Source organism: Paramisgurnus dabryanus, chromosome 1, assembly GCF_030506205.2.
Source record: "Paramisgurnus dabryanus chromosome 1, PD_genome_1.1, whole genome shotgun sequence".
In the NCBI taxonomy this organism is placed as follows: Eukaryota; Metazoa; Chordata; class Actinopteri; order Cypriniformes; family Cobitidae; genus Paramisgurnus; species Paramisgurnus dabryanus.
Window position 1 is genome coordinate 21,573,005 of NC_133337.1, and position 24,455 is coordinate 21,597,459.

General features: G+C 36.6%; 2 protein-coding genes across 10 annotated transcripts in view; one reads left to right on the forward strand and one right to left on the reverse strand.

Annotated features, from left to right (window-relative positions):
* ppfia2 (PTPRF interacting protein alpha 2) overlaps positions 1-22,310 on the forward strand; it is a 180,838-nt gene extending 158,528 nt beyond the window's left edge. For 3 of the 9 annotated variants that reach the window (XM_065268621.1, XM_065268627.1, XM_065268628.2), the window contains 13 exons: positions 813-906; positions 5,909-5,990; positions 7,227-7,427; positions 8,312-8,374; positions 11,283-11,315; positions 11,526-11,701; positions 12,304-12,401; positions 12,942-13,150; positions 13,228-13,296; positions 15,481-15,637; positions 16,190-16,246; positions 19,564-19,644; positions 20,250-22,310. In XM_065268621.1, the coding sequence (XP_065124693.1) occupies positions 813-906; positions 5,909-5,990; positions 7,227-7,427; positions 8,312-8,374; positions 11,283-11,315; positions 11,526-11,701; positions 12,304-12,401; positions 12,942-13,150; positions 13,228-13,296; positions 15,481-15,637; positions 16,190-16,246; positions 19,564-19,622 (1,298 nt within the window). In that variant the 3' untranslated portion in view covers positions 19,623-19,644; positions 20,250-22,310. Of the gene's footprint in view, positions 1-812; positions 907-2,634; positions 2,638-5,908; positions 5,991-7,226; positions 7,428-8,311; positions 8,375-11,282; positions 11,316-11,525; positions 11,702-12,303; positions 12,402-12,941; positions 13,151-13,227; positions 13,297-15,480; positions 15,638-16,189; positions 16,247-19,563; positions 19,645-20,249 lie in introns of all 9 variants that reach the window. The other 6 variants (XM_065268626.1, XM_065268630.1, XM_065268622.1 and 3 more) reach the window with 5 other exon arrangements.
* The window catches only part of acss3 (acyl-CoA synthetase short chain family member 3), a 33,840-nt gene continuing 30,341 nt past the window's right edge, over positions 20,957-24,455 (reverse strand). The window contains exon 16 of the mRNA XM_065269466.2: positions 20,957-23,329. Coding sequence (XP_065125538.2) covers positions 23,237-23,329 — 93 coding nt within the window. The 3' untranslated portion in view covers positions 20,957-23,236. The remainder of the gene's footprint in view (positions 23,330-24,455) is intronic.

Consider the following 24,455-nt stretch of genomic DNA (forward strand, 5'->3'; position numbering starts at 1 on the left):
ATCACTAATAGTTACTGTTGGGCAGATATTTAGTTAGTACACTAGTAAACGGGCAAAGTCTTGGTTCCAAACCAACAAAATTAATGTTATGGAGTGGCCAGCCCAATCTTCAGACCTTAATCCAATTGAGAACTTGTGGGGTGATATCAAAAATGCTGTTTCTGAAGCAAAACCAAGAAAGAATGAATTGTGGAATGTTGTTAAAGAATCATGGAGTGGAATAACAGCTGAGAGGTGCCACAAGTTGGTTGACTCCATGCCACACAGATGTCAAGCAGTTTTAAAAAACTGTGGTCATACAACTAAATATTAGTTTAGTGATTCACAGGATTGCTAAATCCCAGAAAAAAAAATGTTTGTACAAAATAGTTTTGAGTTTGTACAGTCAAAGGTAGACACTGCTATTTTTTTGAACACACCCCTTTCAACTAATTGCCCAATTGCACAGCCTTAAGAGCGTGCATATCATGAATGCTGGGTCTTGTTTGTTTTCTGAGAATCTACTGAACCTACTGGTACGTAGCAATAAAAAATATACTAAAAACCTTGATTATTCTAGTTAGTCACATTGTACTGCTATTATTTTGAACAATACTGTACATACAAATGTGACAGTGAAATCCAGGCTAAAGTCTCATAGTCTATGAGAGCATCAAAGTTAGGTTATATTTTCAAAGAAAATTATGTTTGGTTGATTTTATGTAGAAAACAGTCAATCACAAAAATGACTTCAGCTGGGTTTTCACGGGTAGGGTCACACATAATTTTGCAGGAAAACATCAGAAAAAAGACTAATGACTGTACTCCAACAGTAGGGAATGTGACTGATCCTGAACTTATGGGTCAGGATGTTGCAGTTGGAAAACTGGGAACACAGGCTGAGAAAGACCGTCGGCTCAAAAAGAAGTGAGTACTTTATCAGTTTTATATCACGTAATAACAACATCACATTAGATGTCCTACAATACCTTATATTAAGGAAATTAATTTCTGGGTCAGTTCCTGGTACCCAAACTGCAGGTTAAACACAACAGCCTTTTTCGTTAGCAAATGATAACACACATATATACATTTTACATATCTTATTGTGATATAACACAATAATATTGAACAAATGCCATCTGGCTGTACTGTAGTGCCTTAGGCCAGAAGCATACTCAACGCAAACATACAAGCACAGATGCTTAACAAACACACAAAGCAGTAGGGGTGACAAAACCTACTTCAGAAATCATACTATTATAGCTCTGAATATGATCATAACCTAACTTTCTTTATGGTAAGTTTATTAAACAATTGCTCTGCCATGACAGTAAAACCAGAAACTTTGTTTTCATATTGCATATTGGCATTGCAACCACACTTGAAATTAAGCTGAAACCTTAAAATAAGAAGCAGCATGCACTTGAACATGCTTGTTTAGAGTATGTGTTGGGCTTTAAGATAAGTTTGAGTCTAGTTAAACTGTGAAGTTTTTTTTTTTGTCAAAATCTTCTTGGCTTAATATGCACAAAACTGCAGATATGCTATAAGTATAAATACTGTGGCTTTGTAATGCCTAACCAGCAAAACTAATATAAGTCTTAACCAATGGCGTGAGTTTAAGGTGGGTCCATCCAGTAGTAGATTGGTAACCTCTTACTGCACACCATGCTGATTTGTATTTCAAATGAAATGAGGTTTATACTGTATCAGTGGCGGCCGGTGACTTCTTTTTTCGAGGGCCCTCGATGTGAATTTCATCACAACATGTAGTGCCAATAAGTGCCTGCTGCAGATGCGTCTAAAGGGTTTATGATAAAAGAGACTCGCGTTTGCCAGATACTCGCATAATCTCGTGAGTTTACTTTTAAGGGAGTGTCTTGCATGTATTTTGTGAACGTGAGCGTCTCTTTTATCATAAACGGTTTTGATCAAACATATATTATATTTTGGAAAAAAACCACGTGGTGCACACAGGATCACTCGACGCGCAGAACACATATTTTGAAAACACAAGCAACACACATGACACTCCGAACACTTATTTTGAATTTGCGCCCCTCGGATGAGCAGTCACGAGCCGCCACTGGTTTATATTATTTTCTATACCACATAGTTTGTTGTTCAAACCATGCAATTTTCTTAACTTGTGTGATTGCCATTTGTATACTGTCTTTTAACATAAGAATTGTGCTGTGCCTTTTATAGCAGGATTGGGCGTTTGTTGCATACTTGGATGTGTTGATGCTGCCTTTGAAGCATGTTGATAAAGTGCTTGCTGAAACCACATTTCTTTGCCTCAGTGCTAATTTGAATGTGAGCGTTGTACGTAATTTGACTTTTGTTGGTTTCATCCATCGTGGTGCCACGCGAGGCGAAACAGCTCCCCGCCGTTTCCATCGCACAGTCACTCTTTCTGCATGCTGTATGATAAAACCTTTAAAAACAACTAGTGGATCTGTTCAATCATTAGCGATAAGTCGAAATCAAGACTTACAAATTCCTCGATAGCAATGCACGCGACTAAGCCAACTAAGGTGTTTTCTGAAGTCTACATACAGTATGCTCAATGACAAACATTTAATTTTGTCTTCCATCGCTTTCTCTTTTTTCTTTTGTCTTTCTCTTTTTCTCCTCATCTGACTGTATCAGCGGGTAAGTTTGGTTTATGTTGCCGAGACTTGCTGCATTTTCCACTGTCAACGCTCTGTCCGTGTCTGTCGTCATGCACCTAAAGTGTGTGTCTATCTATCTATCTTCGGGGGGTTGAGAGGCATTTTCTTTCTGTACATCTACAGACCCCCACGTCTGCCTTCTTTTTTTCATTTCAGTGTAAATGTACTTCTCCCCCTCTGCAGTATACTATAGAGGATGCATCTCTGCCTGGAGAGAGAATGTGTGCCTTTATAACAACCTGTTCTTGATCTGCCATACCGAGGCCTTTCTCCTGTGTATGTGTGTATGTGCGTGCATTGTGTGCCGTTTTTAATAACCAGGTCTCGTCTCTGGTTATGGACTGTCAACTCATTGATTACTTCCCTGCTCTATTTCTTTCATTTCGTTTTTCTGTCATAACTGTTTCTCTCCCTGCTCAGCTACAGTATGTTCAGAGGATGTCCCTCATATGCATTACACTCAACCTGAACATATTCAACTGGACTTGTAAACAAAAGGAGAGATACAACACATCATCACCACCACCACCACCACAAAGGCCTTATTGCCTTTAAACAGACAGAAATGAATTTTCACTTCCATTGGTTTTGACACTGACGTTGTGCCACTGCTGGTGCTGCAAGCGGTCTGCCCCCTAATGCAATTTTTGGCATAGGACATTTTGATTTCATACATTTTTCATTATGAAAGACCGGTACGCAAGTATGATAAAGTGTAAAGTAACAAGTATAATTTCTTACTAGACAACTTTATATATAAATGTGACACACAAAACCAGTCGTAAGGGTCCGTTTTTTAAAATTTAAATGTATACATTTTTTTAAATTTCAAATAAATCTTTGGTGTGCCGTTTTTGGGTGTGTCCTTGAAAATGCAAATAAGCCCATCTCTGCACTAAATGGAAGTGCCGTGGTTGGATAGTGCAGATTAAGGGGTGGTATTATCCCCTTGTGACATCACAAGGGAGCCAAATTTCAATGACCTATTTTTTCACATGCTTGCAGAGAATGGCTTACCAAAACTAAGTCACTGGGTGGATCTTTTTCACATTTTCACATGTTAATTGAAGAACCTAGGACCCAAATATAGCACTTAAACATGGAAAAAGATTTTCATGATATGTCCCCTTTAATAAATGATGCTGAATAAATAACCATTCTATTTAAGTATTTTTTGTTAGGATAGGAATATTTGGTCAAGATACAGAGATTTGAATATTTGAAATCTAAGAGTGAACTTTTTTTGAGAAAATCGCATTTTAAGTATTTAGCAACACACATTACTAATAAATAATAAAAAGGTTTGTTGTAGCGCTCCCAACTGGTTAACCCCTGTAATGACCTTGTAGACTGAATGAGGATACATAAAAAACAAACTTGAATGGGACGTCTCCAAAGAGCAACAGAGCAAGTTTGTAGGCGAGTTTCTGGCCAATTTTGGCTCACAAAAATGAAGTTTTGATATATTTACAGTAGAAAAACGTACAATGGAACGTGATCTTTACATAATATCCTAATGATTTTTGGCATGAAAGAAAAGCGATAATTTTGACCCATGCAATGTATATCTGTCTTTTTCTACAAATAAAACGGCGTGACTTACGGCTGGTTTTGTGGTCCAGGGTCACAAATTAGCGCTGCAAACTATTTGCACGATAATCCGCTCTGAAATCCCCTAAGAATATGGGTGAAAGAATGAATCAGCATACATGGGCACATGCCTTGCTCTCATTGGCTGTAGCTCATCGCGACTTGTGACATCACAGGATGTGGAGTCGGACAATTTGTCTGGCACTGGCTTGATGCGTCGATGACTACTGTAGTTTACACATAAAGATTGGCGAGCGCTGATCACAGCCCAAACTGTTGGCGAGACTTGCAAATCAAGCTTAAAATCCTGTTCTAGTGTGAACTTGGCATTAGCTGTACCGGAAAAATGAAGTGGGCATATAGTCAACCTTTATTTTTTTTTGAAAATGCTCCAGCACCAGTATTGGCAACATTTTGGTGGATTATAAATATCAGTGGTTACATAAGCAGTTTTGTGAGTCTGTGCAAACAGAATCACAATCTCTCACTACAGCATGTGTTAAATGTGTTCAAAACCCAACACATCATTCAAGTGTCCTTACTTTAGACTGCTCACTAGGTGAGGAACGTCCCAACTGTGTCTGCAGTATCCATCTACCATATAATATTCACATTTACTTGTTCATACCTTTTCTGAATGCCTTTAGAATTCCAAAAAAGTTGACAAAATATGAGGTTATATCTATTTTATGACTCAGTTTGATTGGTTAATGTTGGATCCTTGAGGACACATTGTGAAGAATGATAGTTACAAAATAACAAGAGGCGACCTTAAAAGAATCTAGACATATTTCCCAGCGGAGAACATGCATGTGATTGAGTTTGAACAGAGTTTATGACAGCAGCTTTGTCTTAAAGGGATAGTTCACCCAAACTTGTATACATTTCTTTGTTCTGCTGAACACAAATGAAGATATTTAGAAAATGTTTTGTAACCAAGCGGAGTACTGGGGCACCATTGACTTTAATACTATTATTTTGTCCTACTCTGGTGCCCCAGATCTGTTTGGTTATTTTTCAAAATATCTTCATTTGTATTCAGCAAAACAAAGAAATTTATACCAGTTTGGAACAACTTGAGAAGGACAGAATTTTCATTTTTGGATGAGCTATCCCTTTAAAGCACAAATATTTATCAAGAAAAACACATGAAGAGATTAAAAGGAAAATGCGTATCTGCTCTTCCTTGATAAGTCACAGCTTTCGAATTTGAATTGAAGGTGAGGATCAGTTCACAGCAAGGAAATGTCACCATATCTTTATCTGAGAAACGGGAAGTTAGCTTATGTCCCAGCAGGATTTTTCTTAACCCAAAGTTTTTTTCCAACCTTAACAACGTTTTTGATTCTTAACCAAAAACATCCGGTTGACAGAGATGCAAACAGAGCAGTTTATTAATTTTGGCATTGCATATTTACATGAAAAGAGACATGCATTTGTAATGCAACATTCCAACTGAGTTATGAAATAAGAAACCATAGTAGTCATTAAAGCGCAGAAAACCCGGCAGAGACAGATAATGCATCTTACTTTCTTCTATCTTTATATGTTTTTTCTCTCTTTCTATTCAGTTGATTATCTCTCAGGGCTGCCGATTCTGTTTTTCTACTTACTCGTCTGTCTCTGTCTCGCCCTTTCTCTGTCTTTCTTTCTCTCTCTAGGCACGAGTTGTTGGAAGAAGCCAGGAGAAAAGGATTACCCTTTGCACAGTGGGATGGCCCTACAGTTGTTGCGTGGTTGGAGGTGGGCGGCACTTGCTGGCGACAAAACAATTGAGCTTCAAAACATTTAATAGAAATGCATTAGAGTTACAAAGCTTACACATAAGATAAATCTACATAGACAAAAGTATTGTGACAGGTTTGACTACTTTAATCTTAATCCCAATAATTTTGTCTATATAGTGTATTTGCTTTATTTGATGAGGGGGCGATGCTGGTAATCCATAGTAGGATTGATGCTAATGTGTTGCTTGCACAATCGGTAAAAGAAGATACTAGCAGGCACAGGCATTCGCTTGCTCCTTAAATTGTTGTTATATTTGGCTGGCTACAATTTGGCCAAAGACACTCGTATATACAGTACAGTAATAAATCTGGATGGGCACTTTCTGAAGAAAATGAGAATAGGGCCATTTAAGCCCACTAAAAGGTTTTCATTAAACTGCAAAAGTCAAAAAAAATATATCTGCTTTGTTGCTTTCCTGAGATATAGCTAGATTGAGATATCCCAACATATAAAAGATATGATTGGGCTACATTGCTATATGGTTCTTACAGTGGGGTGCTTGGGCTGCCCAACAATGGGTATTTTTTATGAAGCTGGCAAAGGAGAGTTGAGGATAACGCCAGGACAATGATGTGTCACAAAACACGTCATAGGATGCTTATTTCTTGCACGGAGTATTGCACACTCTGGAAATTGGATCCAATTGGGAATTATTTCTTTCATTTTTGCCCCATAATGACACAGTTACGGTTTTGTTTGGTGAAGAAAATGCCATACCTCTTTAACTGCAGCAAATGTCAGTGCTGTGTTGACACAGCACATGATTTCCATTTATTACGTGCATGAGGCCAATCTGTAGTCTAGATGTACTTTAAAATGGGGTCGCACACCGGCCAAGAAGTGCCATGTATCTAAAAATCAAACATATTACTTTCTATGAATGCACACACACCGGCGGCTGTCCGATTTATTTTTATATTTTCAACATTGCTTTAAATAGAGCATTCAACACAGTGTCAGTGGAAGAACCAATGGATTATGTTTGGGAAGGCCAGTGTCCCTGTAGGGACCTTAGGGAGATATTTTTATCATGGTACAGTACAGACATCATTTGACCTAATGCAATGGCACCACCTAGTGGTAAAACATGCAGTATTTAATTGCACTTTGTAGCTGTGAAGCATCTCTTCATGTAACTTTTTGTTTGTTTATTCAATGTGATGTGTATATATAATGTGTTTGGGTTCTTAGCTGTGGCTGGGAATGCCAGCGTGGTACGTGGCAGCATGCCGTGCCAATGTTAAAAGCGGTGCTATTATGTCGGCCCTTTCGGATACTGAGATCCAGAGAGAGATTGGCATCAGTAACCCACTGCACCGTCTCAAACTACGCCTTGCCATTCAGGAGATGGTCTCGCTCACAAGCCCCTCTGCTCCACCTACATCTCGAACCGTGAGTACACACACACACAGAAGCACACACAATACCATTACTCTCTGTTCTTTCCATTAGCATGCATGCTGGAAATGTATACATTCATCACAAATCAGAAACCTAAAAACTCATCAAGCCCGGCCTCGCTACACCATGACCTAACCAGACTTAATGAATAAGTGCTAAAAGTTAGTCCAACCAGCCGCAACAAGTCACAGGACATTTGTTCACACAGGTTTCTGCTATGTTCGTTTAGGTAGCCCCACCCACTGCAATATTCAATTGGTCCGAGTGCAAGTGCACCCCACGAGTGTAAAATCCTTACGATTTTTTTGTTGTCATGGTAATCGTATTTTGCCTTCAACACGACAGCTGAGCTGTGATGATGTCGTGTAATCACACTTTGAAGGGGTGAGATGTGCTCATCCCAGAAGCCACAAAAACGGCAGCTTATAAAAGCTCAAGTCATTTTAGTTGCACTTTAAAATGCACAAACAACACACCGCTACTCACAGAGACGTTACTTTATGTGAACATCCCGACTCGCACAAAAAAGCAACACCGGCTTTACCAATAGCTTATGTTTGAGATGGGTTCTGTTTGAGAAACCTGGTTGAAAACGGCACTATTACTAGAGACCCAGAATGCCAAACTTAAAATTTAATCGCATTGTATTTTCTCAAAAGTCATTGCACTAACTGCAACAAGGCATTGCTCGTTTTGCATGCTGCAATGCATTTTCCCCTGCAGCAGTATCTGATCTATGTGTTTTGTCTTCAGTTTGTGTTTGTGTCTCAGTGGGCGGGTCTTGCTAATTTGCTTACAGTGCTGCCGCTCTTCTTCTTTAACACTGCTTGCCCTTCCTGTTGGATTTGCTGTAATCTCTGGGGACGCCCACATAGCCGTCGGGTAATGTGTGGGTAACCCATGAGGAAATGGAGACCCTTGCTGCCCCCTCGAAAACGGTCAGTCACATCATCCTTTTCCATTCTCTGTTTTTATCTCTTGAGTAAAGCCTCCTCTTTCATCCTCACATTTGCTGTCCTTTGCTTATATTAACTCTTGTACACTGTTAGAAAAATGGTGAACATATGTAACCTAACTGTCACGTGGGCAGTACCCTTTTAAAGGTCCTAATTTGGTACAAATTTTTTCCATCGAGATTCCAATATGTACCTCTGAGGTACTTATACGAACTATTTAGCTGCAAAGCTCTACTTTTTGAAAGGGTACAGCCCCAGTGACTGCTGGGGTACATATTTTTTGATCATTTTTACTAACAGTGTAAAATGTAAAGTCATTATGAAATTGACTTTTCTAATAAACATTACTAATTATATTCTGCATGAATACAGTAATTAGTGTACACTTGATTTTGTGTGTTGATCGAAACTTATAACTTTTATTTTGGGCATAATCTATTTATTAGTTAATGGTAACCAAAAGCCAGATAGCTATTTAGTAATCATTTTAGCCTAAAGTCAGAAGTTAACACTTTTACATTTATGCATTAGTTGCATGCTTTTATCTAGATTATAGAGCAATTTACAGCATACAATCTATACATTTTTTATCAGTATGTGTCTTTCCGTGGTCGAACCCATTGCCTTTTCTGTGCTAGCACAATGCTCTACCAATTGAGCAACAGGAACACTTATAGTAACTTAATGGGATAGTTTATTCTGTTGAATACAAAAGCAGCACACTGTTGACAGTACTCATTGACTTCAGTAGTATTTGTTTTTCCTACTATAGAATTCAATAGGTACCATCAACTGTGTGTTTACTGTACCATCTATGATAAAAATATCTTCTTTTTTGTTCAACAGATTAAAGGGACACTCCAATTTTTTGAAAATATGCACATTTTCCATCTCCCCTAGAGTTAAACATTTGATTTTTACAGTTTTTGAATCCATTCAGCTGATCTCCGGGTCTGGCGGTAACACTTTTTAGCATAGCTTAGCCCAATCACTTGAATCTGATTAGACAGTTAGCATCTGGCTAAAAATAACCAAAGTGTTGATATTTTTCCTATTTAAAACTTGACTCTTGACTGAAAGTAGTCCTCTTGGTAACTTTCAATAGCAGGGGACTATTTTCGGGCACTGCCTAATATCATTGCGCCTCCTGCAGCCATGTTATGGCAGCAAAGTCCTTGATTATTACGCCAGCATGAGGATATAGTTCCTAGCCATATCTGCCTAGAAAAAGGCAACTTTTAATTTTCTGTTGGTCTCAGTATACGATGCTACTACAGAAGAGTCAAGTTTTAAATCTAAACTGTTCGGTTATTTTTTAACGCGATGCTAATTGTCTAATCAAATTTAATGGATTATGCTAAGCTATGCTAAAAGTGCAAGCGCCAGACCCGGAGATCAGGCAAATGGATTCCAAACGTTAAAAATCAAATGTTTAACCCTATAGGATCTGGAAAATTAGCATATTTTTAAAAAAGGAGGGTTCCCTTTAAAGAAACCCAGATATGTATTAAACAACATTAAGGTGTAGAAATTACAACAGAATTTCATTTTAGGATAAACTATCCCTTTAACATAGTAACTTTATGCCAATTAACATTATTGTCATGTAACATAAAATAGAAATAAAAGCCATCTGTTGTTGACTTTGGTCTTTAAACTGGGTGGAGAGGATATTTTTTACTTGTAGAAGGGGAAATTAGAAATGATAAAAGCCCTAATTTGCCATATACTGTAAAACTGATCTGACAAAACTAGAGCTGAATATTGTTCATATGTTCAAATCAAGAGTGAATAACACATTGAGACTCATTTTGATGTCAGAGCAGTTTCACAATAACAGCTTGCTCTCTGTTCACCCCTTACCTCTCATCAGCATAACAATCGCTCATAACTAAACCCAGACAATATCTGATGATGTATTTCACATTTCTGTGAAGTTTTGAAGAAAGTGGAGCAAGGGAGACGAAAATCAGACCGATTATGAATGTAATATGGTCATGATGACTGATTGTGCCCAGTTGGATCAGATCTATTTCAGTTGCGCTCAGTCTGTGTGTACAACCGGCAGATAAAGTTGTGTAGTATGGTCTTAAAGTTATAAAAAGATTTAATAGTGCAGATCAGTAATGACTAAGGCACCAAATTGAAAATGCATGCATGTTGTGTGTATTAGATCAGGGGTTTTCAAACGTTTTGATGGCAGGGACCCCATATGATGAATCTTTTAAGTTCTAAAATGTATATCCATATTTTTTTATAAAGAACCATTTATTCTGTCTTATTAATAGTAATTGTGATTATTATAAAGACAGCAAATTTGTTTACAAACTTAAAGGCAGGGTGCACAATCTCTGAAAGACAAAGTTGACATTTGAAATCACCTAAACAAACACGCCCCTACCCCAATAGAATCTGGGCCTTCTTTTGATAGACCCGCCCCACACATACGTAACCCAGGCAATGATGACATTTAATAGACACGCCCCTTTCTGCTGATTGGCTACAAGTGTGTTTTGGTACTCGACTAAGGCGTTTTTCAAAAATCGTGCACCCCGCCTTTAAATAATTGACTACACAGACTTTTCACACTTTTTTAAAATTTTCTGGCGACTCCAGTTTGAAAACCCCTGTATTAGATTACAGTATATTTGAAGTTATGTGCGATGTTGAAGTGTCCCGTATATATCTGCATGTCTGCTGCTTTCTGTGTAATTATGTTATAGAAATGTTCAAAGCCATCCAAATGCATTAAGTACAGAAGCATGGTGGCATGGGTAGTTATGGGACTGTCAAAAACCAAAGTATGTGTATGTACTCTGTCTGATTGTACAGTAGTTTAATAATTTGCAGACCTAATGCTGATTAATCACTTTCTTTCTTCACCCATCAGAAGTCAGAGTCCGAAGAGGGAAGCTGGTCACAGGTAGGAGTCAGACACATGAAGTTTGGCATTGTTTTAGGGGGGTGTGGTTTACAGGGAGGGCTACATGAGTCCATTTAACTGCATAACGATATTTTGAGGTTTTTAAGAGAGGTTATTGGAGTAAAGAATTTATAATATGTAAAGTGCACTAACAAAATGAGCTCCTTAAGTTAAGACTCTAGGATGTAATGTGTCATCTGCGTTGTTTAGACACTAGCATATGGAGACATGAACCACGAGTGGATTGGGAACGAGTGGCTGCCCAGTCTAGGTCTACCTCAGTACCGCAGCTACTTCATGGAGTGTCTGGTGGACGCACGCATGCTGGACCACCTTACAAAGAAAGACCTCAGAGTGCATTTAAAAATGGTGGACAGCTTCCACAGGTACATGAGCTGGAACCCTGGTCTATATCAATCTCATTGTGATACCACTTGGTACCACTTGGTTAGATTATTTAATTCATTGGTGGAGGTAAAATGGGCTTGTTTTGTACTTTAGAAGAGATCATGATCTATATGATTCGCTTAAAAAGTGGATCGTGGGCATTGCCAAGATCGATCCCGATATAAGATCGTCAGATCGCCCTATCTCTACCTCACTGATCAAGCATCTCTGTGTGCAACCCTCTTTGAATGGTGGAGGTTTAGGAGAAGAGTGTCTTATTCACATATAATATTGCAAAAACCGTTGCTTATAACACATTTAGATTCATTAGAATGAACTTTATTTAACAGCAAAATATTTTTATTTGATTTACGCTTTCATTCTCAGTTAGACAAAAGTTAAAGGTGCAATGTGGGAATTTTAGTGGCATCTAGCAGTGAGACTGTGAATTGCAATCTACAGCTCAGTCCACAGAGATCTTACGAAAAGTCCCACATTGCACCTTTAAATGTTACTTATTTTGTAGGCCATAAGTTCTTAAGCTGTATTAACAGTTTATTAAGGGCTTATACAGTGTAACTGCTTTATTAACTCTTAACAGAACCAGTCTCCAGTATGGCATCATGTGTTTGAAGAAGCTCAACTATGACAGAAAGGAACTGGAGAGACGGAGAGAAAGCAGCCAGCATGAAATAAGAGGTAGGTTTATTTTTCTTTAACTATTGGAGGTGTTTATAATACTGCAAAAAAACAGTCACACACATATACTTGTAGAAATCAATTTAATTTATATTTATTTATATACAGAAGCTCTTTTACCAATTTTGCATTGTTGTAAAGCAGCTTTACAGTTTATGCATATTTCTATAGGGTAAATAAAAAAGAAAAATAACAAACAAGGGTACTTTTTAAAAATTGAGGCATTTTAGGGGTTTGCTTGTATAGGACAATATTTTGCAGATATACAACAATTAAAAAAAATCTGGAATTTGAGACTGCAAAAAATCTAAATATTGAGAAAATCACCTTTACAGTTGTCCAAATGAAGTCCTTAGCAACACATATTACTAATGATAAATAAATTTTTTATATATATATTTACAGAAGGAAATGTACAATTTATCTTAATGAAACATGATCTTTACTTAATATCCAAATGATTTTTGGCATTAAAACCCATACAATGTATTTTTGGCAATTGCTACAAATATACCCATGCTACTAATGACTTGTGACTAGGTCCAGGGTCACATTTGTGTACAACTTTTCTAGATGTGCTAGTGTGGACTAACGAGCGCGTGATACGCTGGATTCAAAGCATCGGCCTCCGTGACTACGCCAACATCCTGTTCGAGAGCGGAGTGCATGGAGCGCTCATTGCACTCGATGACAACTTTGACTACAGCAGCCTGGCCCTGCTGCTGCAAATCCCCAACCAAAACACTCAGGTCACAACACACACTCGTAATACAATTACTGCTGTTTTTTAAACAGGAAGAATATAACAACAATCCTTTTCCAACAGGCTAGACAAATTCTTGAAAGAGAATACAACAACCTGCTGGCACTGGGAACCGAGAGACGATTAGATGAGGTCAGGCAATAATTTCATTATATTTTACTTGCAGTTTAACATTAGAAAATAGCTCTGGTTGCAATACCTACAGTAGTGAGATGCCTTATTGTAAACTGCCCCTGTAAGAAGCATTTTTACTATAAGTAATTCTGGGTAGACTGAGCAATGAATTCTGGGGTTGCAGTCTCCCTTAAAGGGACACTCCACTTTTTTTGAAAATATACTCCGTTAAACATTTGATTTTTACCATCTTCGAATCCATTCAGTTGATCTACAGGTCTGGCGGTACCACTTTTAGCATAGCTTAGCATAATCCATTGAATCTGATTAGACCATTAGCTAGTGTTGTAGGTCTCGAGACCGATCTCGGTCACTTTTTAAAGGTCTTGGTCTCGTCTTGGAATCGACCGCATTTTTACTCGGTCTCGCCTAGGAATCGACCGCATTTTTACTCGGTCTCGTCTCGATCTCAGACAAAGAGGACTCGAATTTTATTTCAAGACCGGTCAAGACCACAACTGATGGCACACTGCAAAAAATGATTTTCAAGAAAAAAATTCTTAGTATTTTTGTCTTGTTTTCAGTAAAAATATCTACAAATTCTTAAATTAAGATGCTTTTTCTTGATGAACAAAACGACCCAGGAAAATAAGTATAGTTTTTAGAGCAAAAATGTCAAATTTAAGTGATTTTGTGAACAAAACAAGCAAAAAAATCTGCCAGTAGGGTAAGCAAAGTTTTCTTGAATTTACTGTTTAAGAAAAAGGTACAAGATTTTTTTGCTTACCCCATTGGCAGATTTTTGGGCATGTTTTATTCACACAAAAAAAATAAAATTTGATATTTTTGGTATTAAAACTAGACTTATTTTCTTGGGTAGTTTTGCTCATCGAGAAAAAGCATCTTAATTTAAGAATTTTTAGATATTTTTACTGAAAACAAGACAAAAATACTAAGAACATTTTTTTCTTAAATCATTTTTTGCAGTGCACATCACAAATGTATTTTTTATCATTAATTTTATGCAGTTTATTCAGGTTTGGCATATGATGTTGGCATTGTTTAGGCATTGTTTAAGTTTCTCCCAATGACAATTTTTCTAATTTTCTTACTAAAAACACCTGCATTGTGTTAAGTGGATGGCAAGCCATGGAAAGACAGTTCAGAATAAATGGTTAAGTTGATTTCAGCTATTTAGTGTTTGTTCACTTTTATTTGCTTATAGACAAAGATAAATTCCCACATATCTGCAATGCCTTTGATTATTTTATCAACTTCTCTGATGGCACACACACACACACACACACACACACACACACACACACACACACACACACACACACACACACACACACACACACACACACACACACACACACACACACACACACACACACACACACACACACACACACACACACACACACACACACACAGAGACAAGAAGTGCCTAATCATATGCATATTCCACATTTTATCATAAGTGTTTTAATGCAGTGACTTGCACTGGTCTTGGTCTTGACTTGGTCTCGGCTGGTCTAAGTCTTGACTTGGTCTCGACCCTTTAAAGTCTCGGTCTTGTCTCGGTCTCGGCCTGTTTGTCTTGGTCATGACTTGGTCTCGGTTTAGGTGGTCCTGACTACAACACTACCATTAGCATCGTGCTCAAAAATAACCAGTTTCAATATTTTTCCTATTTAAAACTTGACTCTTCTGTAGTTACATCGTGTACTAGACCTGGAGATCAGCTGATTGAATTCCAAAACGGTAAAAATCAAATGTTTAACTCTAGGGGAGCTGGAAAATGAGCGTATTTTTTTAAAAGGAGTGTCTCTTTAATCCACCTGTTATGTTCAAATTTTAGCAACACTTTTAATGTTTGGGTCAAATTGGTTTAAAAATACAATTAGTATATTTGTCAGAGATGTCAAAGTACTGTAGCTTTAAGGTCAATTTGACCCCAAACATAATAGGAGGGTTAATAATATTAGCGGGCTGCTTTAGATTTAGTCCAGAAGAAAGCATTTTTCAAAGACAGCATAATCATGCAACCCATTTACGACATCCTTCAGGTCAAGCGTAAACCCATCATAGTTTCGGAAATTTGCTTTGTGCGCATTGTAGTAAGTTTTGGAACAAAGCTACGTTATGACAGATAAGGTGTTACGTCTCATAACTCTTTGGTCTAAATCCCTCCCACAGTGCGATGAGAAAGATTTTAGAGGGCCGTCATGGAGGCGGCAGTTTCCTCCGCGGGATGTCCACGGGATCAGCATGATGCCCGGATCAGCAGAGACCCTGCCCGCTGGCTTTCGTCTCACTGCCACCTCTGCACACTCGCGCAGACTGCCACCAGAGGGTGAGACATGCACACTTAAACACACACATTACCGCACAAACAACCAATCGAAATTTCATTAAGGCAAAACAAGGTTGAATCTCTTTGGAATGGACTACTAGCATACTTTTCACTTTTCTACTTTTTTATTTCATACAATATTCAGTATTTAATGTTTGTTTGTTTTTTTACAGTAGTGTGCTAGATAATTGTTACACAACTTTATTATGTTGCTTGTTTAAAGTAAAGTTTGCTGGTCAATGTGTTGGAGAAAGACACATTTTGTTGGTCAAAAGCTAGGATCAGTTCACTGAAATGTTTCTCATGATCCTAAACTTTTTTTTGTTTTACAGACATGTGCTAAAATGTTTTACATTTGTTTGATAGACAAAAATGGTGCCTACATATGCATATTCATTTTATATTGAATTTTTTTATATTATTTGGTAATTTTCAGTTTGACAAAAACAGCCTTAGTATGGTGAGGTACTATTTCAAACATAGCCACTAACACACACGCACGCACACGGCTGATTGTGTTTCTGTTGTTTTTCTATGGACTGCTGCTGGTAGTCCTGTATGAGGTGATGGATGACAGTCCTGACGACATGTATTTGGACTGGTTTCAAGGTTAGATATAATGGAGCCTCATCGTGTGGCATCCCTGACCCCTTCTCCCCATACTGTACTCGTTCCCCCTTTGCGTGGTTTCACTGTCTCCTGTCCTCTTTTTACTGTCAAATATTCTTGTTTGTAATGTATAATGCATAAAGTGATTTTTTTATTTGGACTTTACATTTACATTAGCCCACAGGGATGTGCTAGGTGTGGTATACAATAAAAACAAAATGAACAGTAAAAAGTAAAAGGCCTTTTCACATCAAGTCCAAACTAAACATGCATGTCATTACAACGTAGCAGTGCATGCTAAATGTGTACTGAAATGTGAACTACAGATCGGCTGCCAAATCTCCCTTCAAATAACATTGCGACAAAATGCAATGCATGACCTGGGCTACATATTACATTCAACTGTACGCGCATGCCGACATACGCGTACTGTGTACACAGGTTTTTTTAAAAAAAAATGACAGTGCCCATACAGTACGCACACACTCTTTGGATGACGAAAATTGCGACCCTCGCATACCCATAAAAAGTGGACCATAATTCGGTCTTTAGGTGGGATGGCAAAGGAAATCATTGCTACCATAACATTTGGTATCACAATTTTTAAAATGGGTCTGTCTTCTTTTTATGTTATATATGTGCTATGATTGGGTCCCCAGTGCCTCCATCAACCTAGAAAATGTGAAACAAAAAAACAATCCAGTAACTTATTTTTGGTAAACAATTCCCTGCAAGAATATGTAAAAAAGGTCATTGCAATTTGGCTCCCCTTGTGATGTCAGAAGGAGATCTCATTATAATAATACCACCCCTTTTATTATACCATTCCTTAATCTGCATTATCCAGCATTTTAAAGGACACACCCAAAACCTACGTACTCTGGAGACACCAAAGTTCTATTTTACATCCCCTTTAAAGTATGGTATTGTAATCCACAAGTATGCATGCATGGGTGCTTACATTAGTGTTGCCAAACCTACCATCCCTGCAGATGCCAAGAAAGGTTTTAAAACTTTCCTGAACACAAACTTTTGCATTGGACTTTATGTGAAAAGGTAGCGAAAATGTGTTGTGTATAGTATCCTAGCTGAATACTAGTGCTTTTTTATCAGGGTAGCTGGTAAGATGAGAAGCTCAGTGTTTCCTAGACTGAGCTGTCTAGCAGGTTGAGATCTGTGCAGAGAGAATGAAAAGTAAATCAGGGTGTCAATGGTGTGATACTGGAAGGTAAACGGCATGTGTCTGAATAATAGGCTGCAGTGATGTTTTGTATATTTAGAGAAAATAAGCGGGCCAAGTACAGAACCTTGATGTACAAAAGTGACAAAGTAATTTTGACTTTGGCACTACTCCTCTGCAAAAAAACTCACAGATACATATTTGAGGGTTGGACTGAAAGTAGTTAACTCAAGTTTTCTTATGTAATTTTTTGTTATGTAATAAGTGGGCGTATGGGAGAATTGGTTGCATTCTGTTTTTGGTAAAAAAGTTCCACGGTGAGTCTAATGGAGTTATTTAATGACACTTTTGTGTGCTTTGGCAGTTTGTGAAGAGTCAGAAGGGGAAATAAAAATGACTTTGTTTTTATTTTTGGCTGAATTAACCCTTTAAAGGTGTTCAAAGCTGCTGACAGGTCCAATGGAATGGGTATTGATAATCTGCAGGACTTGAGTGATATGTGTTGCCTCGATGTATGTGTGCTGTTCTTCCTGGAGTGTCTGTGTGGAGATTAACCATCTAAATATTTGGAAACACTAGGGACATAACTGACTGAGTGACTGTCCAACTAACCATGTAATGGTTTATGAAATTGTGATGTACTTTATGTTGTGGACACAACACAAATGAGACTGAGCCCAGTCCCATCAGGATCTTGCACAAGTTTGGTTCCAAAATAATTTAACGCAATTTGGATATATTCACTATAAGCATATAATATATTTTGATGTAGTTTAAAGTGAAAAAAAAATCACCTAATTATGTATTAATAATTACATGGGTCAATGACATCATAAATATTTTTGTGTCTGGCGGCATTATTTACTGTAAAATAACATTTATTTATGACATGTCACTTTATTTTCTGTATAACTTTTTAAACACAATGGGTCTCATTGACTACGCATCCATTCGCTCAAATTTGTGCGTAAAAATTGCGTACGGACATTTTCATGAATAAATCATGAATCAACAAAAACTTACGAAAAAACTCAAGGACAACTAATACCACACCTACGCAATAATCACGTATGCTATAATCAAATACTACGCTATAATAATAATGTATGTTGATATTTAATATTTACATTATTATATTTTATTTTATAATATTTTTATATGATGTATTTTGATATACATTATCTGTATTATTATTATTTTTATTATATACAGTATATTATACATTATTATATAGGCTGTATTATTTTTTTACACATAAAGAGTTTGGTTCCAAAACGAGATAACTCTAAATCTATTTTTTTGATTTGTGCATTCCAATTAATATCAATCAAACTGCAGTTGGTTTGTTTTGATTGAAGCCTTCATAACTAAAAAATACAGCTAAATAGCACAGTAAAACACAAACATAACAACATAATTATAAACATATTTTGACCAAAATTAAAAAAAAAGAGTTCTCTCGTTTTGGAACCAAACTCTTCAAATATTTACGCTTTGCTTCCTCGCTTTTTTAATCTCTATTAAAGCATCTGCTTAATGCCTAATGTAAAAATAATGTAAAGAGACGTCCAAACGTCAATTACTTGATCTAGGCCTCCATTCTGTTTTATTTTAATATAACTAGATACCTGTCTCTGAAGTCAACATACACAATTATTAATGAATAAGTGACCCATTGTTTCCAACTCAAAAATTTGCATTACATCCATTTTAAAAGATTTATTTAAATATATGTTTAGGAGCTTGTTTTGTCATTGACCCAAATAACAATGTAAAAGTCATTACCACGTCCTAATATCACAAACTTGAAAAAAATCTTTACACAGGACCAACCAAACATACACATACTGTAACACGGCAGGCCATAGTGATGCTTACTTTCAAATGAAAGTCACTGCAATAAAGCAGCACATGCTTGACTGACCTAAACTTGTTTTACTAATATTCCTTGCCTTTTCCTTAAACATAATATTTTATGGAATGCAAATAAGACATTTAAATTAATGGCAAATAGTGCAGTGATCAGTTACACTGGCATTAAATCGTGTCAGTGGAAGATGGCAAAATCCTGTGGGGACTGAGAAATTATCTATTCTAACCAAAATTCAAATTCAATAATAATTTTGTTTCCTTGTAGTCGGGCCATCAGCAATACAGCGCCTGGACAGTTCCACTGTGAGGACCTACTCATGCTGAGAGAAGATAAAGACTATAAGCTGTGGGTCTCCAATATTCACACATAACAATTCTTATTTGGAGCAATCACATCCTTAGGGCATACTCAGGTCTATGCATATCGTACCGAACGAAAGTACGTTTGACCCCCAAAGTCATAAACGTACAATTACGATGAACTCCATCGTGCATATCTTACAGTTTTCTTGAAAACAATCCCATCTTTAAATGACGTAAGCATATTTGGGTACGGATCATAAAGTGTAGCGTGAGTGCAAACCAGCTGGGGGGGGACAAATACACTCAAGTACGGTTTGGTACAGTTAAGTATAATGCACGTGCCCCCTTAGATTTGGAAATTAATGGGATTGTAATCATGCTCAAAGCCTAAATTAATCTCTATGTAGCCTTAAATTCACCTCTGTTTGCTCTGTTGTAAATATCTTACAGCACAGCAAGCACACCACAAACAGTGATGTTTGTCAACTACTGTTCCTATCACACTAAATTATAAATAGTTTTTATAAATATTACGCTAATTCAAACACAACATTCTCCTACCACTATTAAAATCATTGTAATGCACAACAGGCCGTTGCCTAATGTTTAATGTGAAACTAATGCTAAAATAAAACATCTGTGTTTCAGATTTATTCTAAAGTTATAACTTGAAGTTGCAAGAAGGGTCGCTGGGCCAAAATGAAGATTTCCGAAGAGTCACACTGCCAAGAGAACAAAAGAAGCCCCAGTGGGATGGGGCAAGGAGGGGGGAACGGTGTGCCAGCCCGCCCACCCCTTCCTCTGCACTTAAAAAGCCAAGGCCACAACCCAGGCACCCGCCGCAGGTGCTAACACACTCTCTCACCCTTTCTATCTTTTACACCACGCCAAGCTCCTTCAGCTTACATACTGTGCATTTCTTTTACAGGGGATGTGTAGGTATTATTGTAAATGAATATAAATAATGCTGTTTTTATAAATCTATAAATATAAATATATATATATATATGCACAGGTCTGTATAAAAAGATAAAGACAAAGAACATATTCAGAGTTGTGCAGATTATGTCCTAAACGTCATGGTTTAAAAACAATGCTGCTCTTTTCGCCTAGACCTGAGAGACGTTTTGTACATGTTAGTTACGTTTCATTTGTTGGTGTTTGAGGCCTGTTGAGGTGTAATGGTTGAAAGTCCCTCCCCCTCATTTAGATGTCACTTTTTTACGTATGTCCTCTTCAGAGTCTACATCCCACTGTTACGTCACACATAGCACAATAATCAGATCGTACACTGTAAAAAAAATGTTGGTTCAACTTCAAAAACTAAGTAACCTGGTTGCCTTAAATATTTGAGGTAATTTAACTATTAACAATTTTTAATGTTGAATTAACTTAAAATTTTAAGATAATCACACTGTAAATAAAATGCAGCATGACATTAAAACAACTTGGTTTTGCAAGTCAATTCAACTATACTATTTTAAGTTTTGACCCTTGATAAGTTGACATAACTTATAAAAACAAGTTGAATTGTTTAACCTAATTTGTTAAGTTAAATTAACATAAAAATGTGTGTTAATTTAAAAAAACATGCTGCATTTTTTACAGCACAGGTAAGTTTTTTTAAGTTGAACCAATTTTTTTTTTTACTGTGTACCTACTAAGGTACCTCAATTCTTAAAGCGCCATCTCGGCCAATTGGGCACAGTAGTGAACGTGACAACACATCTGTGACCCATTTTACTCTGGTGATGGATGTTTTTCTTAAGAAACAATATTAATGAACCATTTAAGCCACTTGAAACCAAGTGGGGTAAATTTGGATGTTTATGCTAAATTTAACTCTTTCCCTGCCAGCGTTTTAAAAAAAAGTTGCCAGCCAGCGCCTGCATTTTTTATGATTTTCACAAAAGTTTAATGACTTCCGTTTAATGAAATGTTCTTCTTTAAATAAATAAACATACAATTATCGAATGAAAGAACAGACCCTCTGCTTTAAAAAAAAACATTTGTTCTCTTGTTTGCCCCAAGGGAATACTTCCGGGTTTTATCGCCACCTGGTGGATAATAGCGGAAATACGGATTGCCGGAAAAACTTGTCATGGGCAGGGAAGCGTTTTCTCTTAATTGACTGTCGGGGAAAGACTTAAAGTACATCATCCATTTACTTTACATGGATAAAAATGGTAAAAGCACTGCATTTGACTTACCTAACCTCAGAGTAACAACATTTACAAACACTGCGTGTCACCTGCTGTCATTTATTAGATACCTGACCACCCGACCTAAGATCGGCTGTCCTTGTATCACGAATGTCCAACCCCCTCAACTGGGTCTCTTTAGGAGAAATAACTAAAAGACAGGCTTAGCTAATAGTAAACATAGAGGTGTATATCAACTTGTTGAAGTCCAGATTAAAGTTTTAAAAGACAAACCTGTTGCTTGCTGTGACTTACTTTGGTGTAAAACTGTTTGAAACCCTTTCTGTTGAGGTTGCAGGGCAAACCTGTTGTACAGCCCTTGACTTCCTGTCTTTGAGTTATTTCTGACAACTCTTTGACGGTTTGTACATCCCTGTTTTGCACGCACAGAGAATCATTTTATTTTGTGTCCATTTTTTTATTATTATTATTAATTACTGATTGTATTTTGGTCAAAACTATGTGGTGATCAAAGAACTTTTCATTGTTAATAAAAAGTACAGTCAAATAGGTTTTGTTCATAGAAAATCATTTTTTTTATGAAAGCGTGTCTTTACATTAACAGTATACATCATTACATTGAACAGTTCAGTGAAATTTGCTGTATTTGGGTTGTGACATTCACTCGAATATACAAGAAAAATGTCTCGAGTCAGATTTCACCCCAAAATCTAAAGAATTAAAGTTTAGCTGCTTAGCTTAGCAAAAATCACAATGTATAAACTAAAACATTTAGACATGTAGTTAGTCGTAATGCATTTATGCTGATCTATATCAACTGATTTAATCTAATCGGATAAAAAGCTTTTGGACACATTACGATAATGGAAATTTAGGAAAATGTGCTTAAGTGTATTGAAAATACAAAAATCTTAATGATATAAAATCAGGCTTCAGTTTTTTATGCAAAATATAATTCCTTATGTTTTTTTATTTAGGGGGAAATATGACCATGCCATGAAATATCCTTATGCCAGTGGGACTAAAAATTTGCTTTTAAATTGACTAGTATACAGTATTTGGTCCACATTAAGTCATGGTTGTTTCTATAATTTATAGAGACTACTAAAATTATTATGGTATATTAAAGGGATAGTTAATTCTGTTACCATTTACTCACCCTCATGTTCCCATTGACTTCTATAGTTGAAAAAAGAAATACTATGGAAGTCAATGGGTACCGTCAAATGTGTGCTTAACATTATGTATAAAAATTTGTTTGTTTGTGTTAATAAAGAAACTCTTATGTATAAAACTGAATTTGGAAGAGTAAATGATGACAGAATTTTTATTTTGAGGTAAACTATCCCTTTAAGACATTATGTCTTCTTGGTATCATAGTTATTTTCTGTATGTAATATTCAAAATGTTTGATAGAATTTCACATCTGTGGGTGGAAATGGCTCAGTATGAAAGTGCGTGTTGGTCCCCATCTCATGGTGAATTTTTACCAGTCCCTTTAATAGCTTTTCTTACTATCTTCTCAATGTCCTTAAAGACCTCTGGATCTTCTATGGTGGGAGTGATCTGTTCATTTAAAATAAATAATATACATTTAATCTTAAAATATTCTTAAATTGTATAAATACATTTTCTTAAAAGCAAAATATCTACAGCGGTCCTTTATGCAACTTGCAAACATTATAAACAGTAGTTTCATAAAATTCAAACTTTATGATGCCAAGGACCCCTAAATATGATGAACATTTTGTGAAGGGACCCTAATATATAGACCATTTCAAAAGATGTAAACAACATTGGTCCAGAAGCACTTCCTGTTTAAGTTTGTGACTGTGTTTTTTTATTTCACACATATATCATTATCTTAAAGATGTTTGTTTAACTTTTTGACTCAGTTCTATGTGTTCTGTTGGTTGTATTTTATCCCAAAGTTTATCTAGTTTTAAAAAACTGAAACAGGAAGTGCTTCTGGTCTGGACCAGTGTTGTTTACATCTTTTGAAATGGTCTAATATATATATATATATATATATATGAAAAAGTTATGTTTTTATGTTTAACTAGATTTTACACTTTGGAGTAATGCTTTTAAATTTAAATATATTTGTACTGCAGCAACTTTGACAATGAATCTTGGTTTATAGGAGCTTTTTAAAAGAAAAACACCACAGTTTTTCAGTATTTACTATGTTCTTACCTCAACTTAAATGAATTAATACATACCTATCTTATTTTTTTTAACGCGTGCACTTTTAATCTTTGTACAGCGCTTCTTGAATGTGTTAGCATTTAGCCTAGCCCCATTCATTCCTATGGCTCCAAACAAAAGTTTTATTTTGTGCCACCATACTTACTCGTGTAACTACTCATGTAACAGTCTTTAAATAGGGAAAACAGGGAAGTGTTTGGTGGCTTCTAAATTCATACCTGTTTGGAGCCATAGGAATAAATGGGGCTAGGCTAAACGCTAACACATTCACGAGGCACTGTACAAAGATTAGAAGTGCACGCATTGAAAAAAGATGTATTTATTTGTCTAAGCTGAGGTAAGAACATAGTAAAATATTGAAAAACGGTGGTGTTTTCCTTTAAAGAATACTGTCTTACAAACCCCAGTTACTGTAGATAGAGGGGACTGTAATAAGCAAAACACACAATAAAGATACAAACCAAATATAAACAATTATGGAATG